The sequence below is a fragment of the Trachymyrmex septentrionalis genome, unplaced genomic scaffold (genome assembly GCF_001594115.1).
Source record: "Trachymyrmex septentrionalis isolate Tsep2-gDNA-1 unplaced genomic scaffold, Tsep1.0 scaffold60, whole genome shotgun sequence".
NCBI classification, from domain to species: domain Eukaryota; kingdom Metazoa; phylum Arthropoda; class Insecta; order Hymenoptera; family Formicidae; genus Trachymyrmex; species Trachymyrmex septentrionalis.
The window spans coordinates 1,010,085-1,019,238 of record NW_017305779.1 but is presented as its reverse complement, the minus strand read 5'-3'; the positions used below and the strand labels follow the sequence as shown (position 1 = coordinate 1,019,238).

At 25.8% G+C, this 9,154-nt stretch overlaps 2 protein-coding genes across 4 annotated transcripts in view; one reads left to right on the top strand and one right to left on the bottom strand.

The window, feature by feature from the left end:
• LOC108752569 (glycogen synthase kinase-3 beta-like) overlaps positions 1 to 4,894 on the top strand; it is a 23,062-nt gene extending 18,168 nt beyond the window's left edge. The window contains exon 9 of the mRNA XM_018493477.1: positions 4,637 to 4,894. Coding sequence (XP_018348979.1) covers positions 4,637 to 4,707 — 71 coding nt within the window. The 3' untranslated portion in view covers positions 4,708 to 4,894. The remainder of the gene's footprint in view (positions 1 to 4,636) is intronic.
• Positions 4,895 to 6,647: 1,753 nt separating this feature from the next.
• The window catches only part of LOC108752483 (leucine-rich repeat-containing protein 58), a 4,222-nt gene continuing 1,715 nt past the window's right edge, over positions 6,648 to 9,154 (bottom strand). For all 3 annotated transcript variants that reach the window (XM_018493322.1, XM_018493321.1, XM_018493323.1), the window contains 4 exons: positions 8,416 to 8,895; positions 7,866 to 8,082; positions 7,377 to 7,566; positions 6,648 to 6,850 (listed from right to left, as the gene is read on the bottom strand). In XM_018493322.1, coding sequence (XP_018348824.1) covers positions 6,684 to 6,850; positions 7,377 to 7,566; positions 7,866 to 8,082; positions 8,416 to 8,888 — 1,047 coding nt within the window. In that variant the 5' untranslated portion in view covers positions 8,889 to 8,895 and the 3' untranslated portion in view covers positions 6,648 to 6,683. The remainder of the gene's footprint in view (positions 6,851 to 7,376; positions 7,567 to 7,865; positions 8,083 to 8,415; positions 8,896 to 9,154) is intronic.

The following is a 9,154-nucleotide window of genomic DNA, read 5'->3' as shown; positions in this document are numbered from 1 at the left end:
TAAGTACATATATATATATATATATATACACACACGTATGCAAATTAATTAATATTTTAATGATAGTGGTAAATAAAAACACGTCAGTGTTGTAAAGGAAGAGTGCGAAAAAGAAATATTAGAGAAAAATTTGCCTTTAAGATTTCTATTTCTTCTTGTATTGAATTGTGATGATAACAATAAAAAATTATGTTGACTTTGTAATATTACACATTATTAAAATAAATAGGTTTTTTATATGTTATGTAACAAAAGTTTATTATCTCTAATGTTTATTGTATATCTTTTTACAATTGTTTCATATTTTATCCGTTACATCTTGTAAAGTGTAAACACTAATGCTAGGATAAAAAGAAAACTTAACGAATAATTATTGTAAGATTCCTTTTCACTGGAAACTTATTAAAAATGATATGTGTAATTTGTGAATTATACTTGCATTTACTAATGGAACAAGGAATACATCTTAAACTATAATTTACAAATTGCATATATTATTTTCAATTAATCAAGATTTACAGCTGTTTAATAATTTAAGAAAAGATAATTGATATATTTTTTAATACTACTTATTCACGCAAATCTATCAAACAATAAGGAATAATTTGTGAAAGAACTAATTTATCTCGATGTACAATATAAGGAAAAATTTATGTAATTTTTCATTTTTACTGTTATAAATCGATATTATATAAATTGCAATGAGAGAGGAAATAAGAACCTTAAATAATATATTCTTCTCATTTTATAATAGAATTATTCGTTAAGTTTTCTTATTATCCTAGCATCAGTGTTTACACTTTACAAAATGTAACGGATAAAATATGTAACAATTGTAAAGGGATAAATAATAAACTAATTTAATATGTAAAATATATGTGTATGTGTATGTGTCCGCGCGCGCGTGTTTATGAGTATTAAATTAGTGCAAAAGATTACGAGGTTAAAGTTTAAATTCAAAATTTTTAAATATTCGAAAAAGGATAAAATATTAAAGTTTATAATATATAATTATTTTAATTAAGAATATTTTTCTTGGAACTGTTATTTCGTTCTAAATTTTATTTGATGAATACTTTTGCACTAATATAATATATTGTAAAATATATTTTATACTTGAGTATTGCCAACGTGTATGTAATATTGTTCTGCATCGTATAATGTGCTATATATCTGCATAAGGTAAAAGAACGCTAAATAATGTAATTATGATATATCGATAATGACCAATCTTTCTTAACTTCTATTTTCCTAAAATGACATATCGTATAAGAACTTAATGTAATGTGTATATTACGTTAATCCATTAACGATCAATATGATTTTTAAGATACAAATTTTAACTGCGAATAAAATAAATTTAGTAACAAATGACGTTCTCGTATCAATTATTTTCACTATTTCGTTTTCAAATGTACAAAAATATTTGAAGATGAATGATAAATTGTTCAAAATATTGTAGCATAAAAAGTTAGAGCAATTGTAATGAAATATTACATTATAAAAATAGTCTTTACTAACTAAATTCTTAATGTAACAGCACTATGGTCTTTAATGGATTTATAAATTGAACACGAATAAAAATGGATGAGAAAGAGGGAATTGTTGAAAATAAATTAAGTAATTTTAAGCGCAACCACAAAACAGATTAATTAAAATAAACCTAAATTTAAAAAGTTTAATTACTTTTTAATGTACCTCTGGCGGAATAAATTTTTACGAAAAAGAAAACTGCATAGACAGGTCTTGAGACAGGATCTTAGAAATTCTTACTTTTTCGTAGTGAAATGTAGAATAGCATTGTTCGTTTTATAATATAAGACAAATATTAAAAAAGATTCCGTAAAAGCTCATAATACAGAATTTCTGGTTCAAACAAACAACACTACTCTACGTTCCCCTAAGAATATCTTCGAAAAATTAAAGATTTCTAAGATTTTGTTTCAATCTATGTAATTTTTCATAAAAATTTTTCCATCAAGGACATACACATGTATACGATATTTTGGTATCTCTTTATTGTTGTGTATTAATTTGAATGTTGACTTTATAAGAGTAGAGGAAAGGCCCCTATTATGAGATACTGAGTTCATTTTGGGTAAATGCTAGAAATATATGGGCAGAATTAAAAAATAATAATAGATTATTTCGAAGGGAATTTAGTAAGCTTTAAGATAATGTTATGTAAAATTTAATTGAAATTTAATTCTTTTTATAAATTAAAGAAATGTAAAAAGTGAGCAAATCGCAAAGTTAAAAAATTGTGCTCCTAATATGAGATGTCCCGAGAAATCGATAATAAAACGCAAAGTACATCAGTACTGCAATTAAAAAACTTTATTTAATGTTTCTAAAATACAAATAAACAGCCAATGCGCGTACAAAATGAGTATGCAATGCATTGTACCTAGCTGACTCGTCTTCAGGTAGTTGGAACCAAGCATCGTAGAAACAAGTACTCGATGTTTATTTCGATTGTCCTTTTTATTATTGTATAATAACTTTTATACTTTAGCAACGATTTTCACTATGACATAGAAGCATAGTTTATTAGAAATACCCTGGGTATCTCATATTACGATTGCCACGCTTTACGATTTTACGATCATCAAATTTAACTTCTAATTGTGAATAACCACATGAAGAATTTATTGCCAAATATTTACTTATTAAATAATAAACAAGATTTAAAAACTCAATGAAACTTGAAGACATCCAAATTCTAAAATCTTTATTTGCAACGATTACAGGCATTTAATTTTCCATTAAATAGTTTTTAATCTAAGAACAATAAATTCATGGAAACTAATAGATAGCGTTTATTAGGTTAGCGAAAATGTCTCAGGTGCCTATCTCATGTAATAGGGGGCTTTCCTCTATATGTATATTTTAATTTTGTATTAAAATTAGACTTTTAATAATTTTTAATTTTTTACATTTTAATTTTTTGCCTGTAAATTGAAAAAAAGCAAACATTAAAAAAATAGATTTTAAAAAGAATTAAAAATATCCATTTTTATTCCATATTTTATTTTTGATTAAATTAAATTAATTTAATTTAAGTTTACTTTAATTTTTCAACAAAATTTCACGAATATATCTTATGAACTCCATACGAATAATTTTTCCTTCTAATTCCATTTTAATTCGTCCATTTTTTCCACGACATTTTGTATCTCATTTATAATCCGTTTATTACAGTTCACTATGTAAACGTAAATATTGAATTTATACACTGTTGTGGAATGTTTGATATGAAGATGTGAGTGATACGTTAGGAACAATCTTAATTTTTTTTTATTCAATCTGATCTAATTTCAACATTTGTTCAAAAAATTTCAATTTCAATTTACTGGACATCCTCTTCAGAAGCGTGCAGAAAAGTTTATGAGGATAAAAAAGCTTTGAATTTTTAATTTAAAAACATTTATAATTATAACTATCCAGATAGCACAGAGAGTTCAAAAAGAATTCAGTGATATGTCATCAATTCTGAATTCATTTTCAGATACAAAAATTTTGTACTATCTGGATATATAATTCTTCTGATTTTCTGTTATATAATACAAAAATTATTTTTTCAATTAAAAATTTATTAAGTTTGAAAATTAAAATATTAGCTGAAGTTTCACAACTTTTTTTTATTGTCTTTTATACTGCGTATATAAATTAAAGCTATCAAATTAATCATAATTTTTATACAGAGTTTTTTATATATTTTGCATTTTCCTGTAACTTATTAAATTTTAATGTTCTATGTTTTTGTAACTAAATTAAAATTTTTATTGAAATTCAATTCGCACGTCAATGTTTTATTATCTATATACTGATATCTGTAATATATAAATTGTATTGAAAAAGTTCATGTTCTATTAATATCCTTAGAAAATTAATTAAAAATAATATTCTCTATTTCAAAATTGTACGAATGCTTATAATTTATTTATATTCTTAAAGCTTATAATGCTTACGCAATAATGCTTTTATTTTCAATATACTACAAAGTGGATTTTTCATGAATTCTTGGATACCCTGTATAGAAATTACATTCGTTTCATTATCACATCGCAACATCCTTGATGACGTTATGAATTCTAACCGATCTGACCTAATGACAGAGCAATCAATATCTCACTATAGTCATTAGTAAATACGTTTCATTTAATATGCAATTACTCTCTTATTCAATACAAATATTATTAGAACTTTCAGGCAAAATTGTCAATCTCTTCAAATTATTTCTTTTTTATAGAAATGTAAAAAAGAACGATCTTTAAATGAAAGATATTTTGTATAAAAAAATTTTGTTTATTATATAATCTTACTTTAAAGTAATAGAATAATATAAATTTTTCTATTTATTTTGTTTTATAATTATTTTTAGACAATTTAATTTCTTTAATATTTTCTACATATTTTTACTCTTGTCTTAATATTTGCATTTTTGTGTTAATTAAGAATAATAGGATAAAGAAAGAAATTATTGCATGTTAACATTTTGAAGCAAACTGCATAATCATTTATTTACATAACATAAAGAAGAAATACATTATACAAAAAAATCTTCTCATAGAAATAATGCCTCTTTTTTTTGTGACCCTATACCTCTTTTACACTCCTCAATATCGCATTTTAGACGAGGACAAAGATGCCAAGGAAACAAAGGAGCAGGAGACTCAGGAGCAGCAAGTGGTGGACGGTGAATAGAAAATGTATTGGTTGATGGAGATCACATCGCGCCCCTGTTGGAACAGAATGACGATTTTCCCGAATGATAGAAACAGTGGATAATGATAAATCAAGGTAATACTCTCAATTGAAGGCGCAGTGTGTCCTTAATGTTTAAAACACGAATGTACGATATTAGGGAGAAATTGTTTTATATATGTATATATATATATATATATATATATATATATATATATATATATATATATATATATATATATATATATATATATATATATATATATATATACACATATATAGAGAGAGGGGGGGGGGAAGAGAGAGGAAGAGAAAGAGAGAGAGAGAAGAGAATGAAACGATAAAAAATATTTACCAATTAAATAAAATGAAAATAATATGAAAAGATGATTAAGAAAAAAAGAAGTAAAGAGTAGTGCTAGTTACTACTACGCCTATACGATAAAAACGCTAATTCGACGTTGTGAATAGGTGTGAGATTATATGCGCACATGTGTATATATATATGTGTGTGTGTATGTGTGAAAAAATAAAAGTTTGAAAGAGAGAGAGAGAGAGAGAGAGAGAGAGAGAGAGAGAGAGAAAGAAAGCGAAAAAAAGAAGCATGTACATACATATATATGTATGTAATATATAATAGATAAAGCGCATATATATATGAATATGTATATGTATGTATAGGTAATTAATTATATATGACACTGTACTGTACTGTACTGTAAGCAAAAAGTGAAAAAAGTAGTAAAACTCTTATTACACGATTGCTATGTTTACACAATTATATATATATATATATACATGAGTATATATTTTATACATATATATATATAAAATTATAAATACACACACTTACCTACCATTCTTATTTCGCTACTCCTCCTCTGCGTTCTTTCTCTTGAATGTTGTTTTTAGTTTTATGAAATATAATGACGCAAAAAAACGTATTAGTCGCAATGATGATGATGAATACCTTGTAGTATAACTATTCTGAATGTGTTTAAGCGAATAAAAATCGCGCGATACCGCCCCGATTACGCGGAATCACTCTATATATAAATAATATTATTATTGTATATTTTGTGGTTTATTTAACAATAAACTATTAACAATAATAACGTTAACTGCTGTTTTGATCTTTTTCTGTATTATAAAATTTGCTTTCTAATATTACTAAATATATAAGCGAATAAATAAAGGATATGCGATTTAATAAACTTAAAATACTTGAATGAAAATATGTCGATCTTGAAATGGAAAGGATTGAACAATTAAATTTATTTATTCTCTACTTTGAAACATTCTCTCAATTTCGATTCTATTTTACTGTAACTCAATGTGCAAACTGAATCATATGCTTTAGTTTTTATTCGTTTTCTGGTTCTATACATATAATCACATGATTATGTGGCAAATGTGTAATATGAAAGTAGCGTAATTCCAGTTTACAAAAAAATTGTTTTAAAATGAAAAAGGAGAATTTTAAATAAAAGCTTTAAAATATAGGATTTATATCTCAAATTGAGTTTGAAAAAATCTGTTATTCTCTGTTTTGCTGTCTTCGAAGTTATGATACTATAAAGAGTCAACAAAAAATATTTATATTGTATTTAAATACTTATTATATTTTACAAAATTATATTTAATATAATAGCAGTTATTGTATTATACTTTTAATATCGAAAAGAAGAAAAATGCACAGATTCGATATAAAATATGTCATAATATTTATATCTTTACGTGTTGTAACTTTCATTCCTCAGTTTTCTCCAGAATCTATTCTAGAATTTATTACTCTTGTATAGAATATAATTATTCCCATATATAATTATTTCTATATAAACATGTACATTTTTTAATTTTATATCATTAATCAAGAGTAAATTCTTATAGAAAATGGAAAATATCTCCCTTGATGTGGAAATAATTTTCAAGATCTTCAGTATCTCCTATTACAGAAATATATTTTTAAAATTTCACTAGCCGAGAAGAACTTTTCTAATCATGGCACCACTGACGGGTTCCTCGTTGTTGTCGCGTGGCTCGATGCACTTGCTGCTACATAAGTATTGCAACAGTGGTAAACGATATTTGCCGCAAAAATCGACAAATTTAATGTGTTCCACGCGATTATTAAAGAAAACACCTGCGCAGAAAAGTAAAAGTTAACCTTGTTACGAGATTTGATTCAAAAGAACGCTTTGTTATTTTGAATTATTCTAAATTTTATTGCACAATTTTACACTGAGATTAAAACTTTTCGGTATTTATAATTATAACATATTACTATAATTATGATTATGATTACTATGATATAGTATAATAACTATGTGTATAGTTCAATCAATATATTGTATATAGCTGACAACTAAAAATGACTATAATTATAGTCATAATAATTATAATTATAATCATTTTCGATTGTCAACTATACATATTGGTTGATAGAATTATACACATGTATAGTTATTATTACTGTATAATAGTCATAATCATAGTTATAATAATATACAATAATTATAGTTACAAATGCCAAAAAGTTTTTCTCTCACAATAGTTTACGCTTTTCATTCTCCTCTCACATTTGATGTAAATCCGATTATTATTTGGCCAAGGCAATGATTTAATACCATTTATTAGTCTAAATTATTATTGTTAATCGAAACACTGACCTTTGCATTTAGGATTGACACAACTGTGGGCACTATTGAGGTACTGTACTAAATTGTGTGGTATACTTTCATTATCGTAGCGAATATCGCTGGATTTAATGATGCGCGCTGCTAGCTCCAACAACAATGGTGGATTGTGTGTCATATCAGATACGAATCTCACCACCAACGGATTATCTCGTAAAGACAACTGCGAAAAACGAATAAAATTTTTTTCCAAAACAAACTTTAATGTAAAAGTCAGTTACAAAAATTATAAAATTTGCTACGCAAAGATTGCATAGTAAAAACATTTAAATAAACAGAGAGTGCAGTAAAGAAATCAAATTTGTGAAATCAATTATATTAAACGAATTAATTCATTATAATAAAAATCGTTAAACTAAATTTACCTCGATTCTTTAAATGTATATGTATGTACATATACATACATACATATACAAAAAGTATAAAATATAGGATGATTAAAGTAAATTATTCGTAACCCACCTCTGTGAGACATTTTAACGTTATTATCTCAGTAGGCAATGTCCGTAATCTATTTTTGTGAAGCGATAGAGTCTTCAAGTTCGTTAAATTGGCTATTGAGCTTGGCAGACTCTCTAGCATGTTATCACAAAGTATGAGAGCCTGTAGGGTCTTCAGTTGACCAAGAGTGCACGGTACCTCTGTCAATCTGTTGTTTCCCATCGACAAAACTCGCAATCTTTGACAAACCAGAATATTATTTCTTAATAATGTTTTAGGCAAAGTCGACTAATTATTCAATTTTTTATATATAAGACAATACAGAATGTATTATACTCGCAAATAATTATTTTAATTAATAGTATCAAAATATCATATATAATATAACTCACATAATTCTTTACATTACCACGTACCAAGATATTTAATTACAGCTCTCAAACTTATTTCATACTCTTCATATTTAAGTTTTTAATCGCCGATTATTAATTTGCTAATAATTTAAATTTACAAATTTTTATTTTTATTTAAAACTTAAACATTATTAAAATTCGTTAAAATGTGCGATTACCCTTGCAGCTTCCAGATGTCTTTGGTAATTTCGCTAATACGATTGCCACCCAAATAAAGATACTTTAATCCAGGTAGATCAAAAATTTGATTAGGAAATTCCGTGAGTCTATTACCACTTAGATTGAGTTCCCTTAAATTAACAAGATTTTCAAAATCTTTCGCCAGTCCATCATTAGTCAGGTTATTGTGTTTCGCGATCAAGCAGGTCAAAGGACAATCCGCCCAAAAATCCGATAAGCTGGTGAGGCCACAGTTCGAGATATCGAGGAAATTCAGATTGATGAATCTATTGATATTGGCAGGTACAGTTGTGAGAAGATTCTGACTCAACAATAAGGTATCCACTTGCTCTGGACTTTTGGTATTGAGGAATTGCTTATCTAATACTTCGTTGTCCAATACCAGATAGGACAGATCCAACGTTCTTAAAGTAGAATCTGAGTCGCTGGAGTCCGATGTGTAATTCTCCATGATTATTCTAGGTTTTAAAATATTTCATACTATTACTTTATATTTCATTATTATACTTACACTTATTTATTATAATATACCGTTTATATAAGAAAATGTAAACGTAATGTAACATATAAATTATTTGATTATATAATATATAAAATGGAGAGAAAAACTTCATATTATATTATTATAATAATTTGTATATATAGCAATTTATATATGTACACACATAAATATTATATATGTATATAAATTATGACTTTAATTTATTTATACATTTA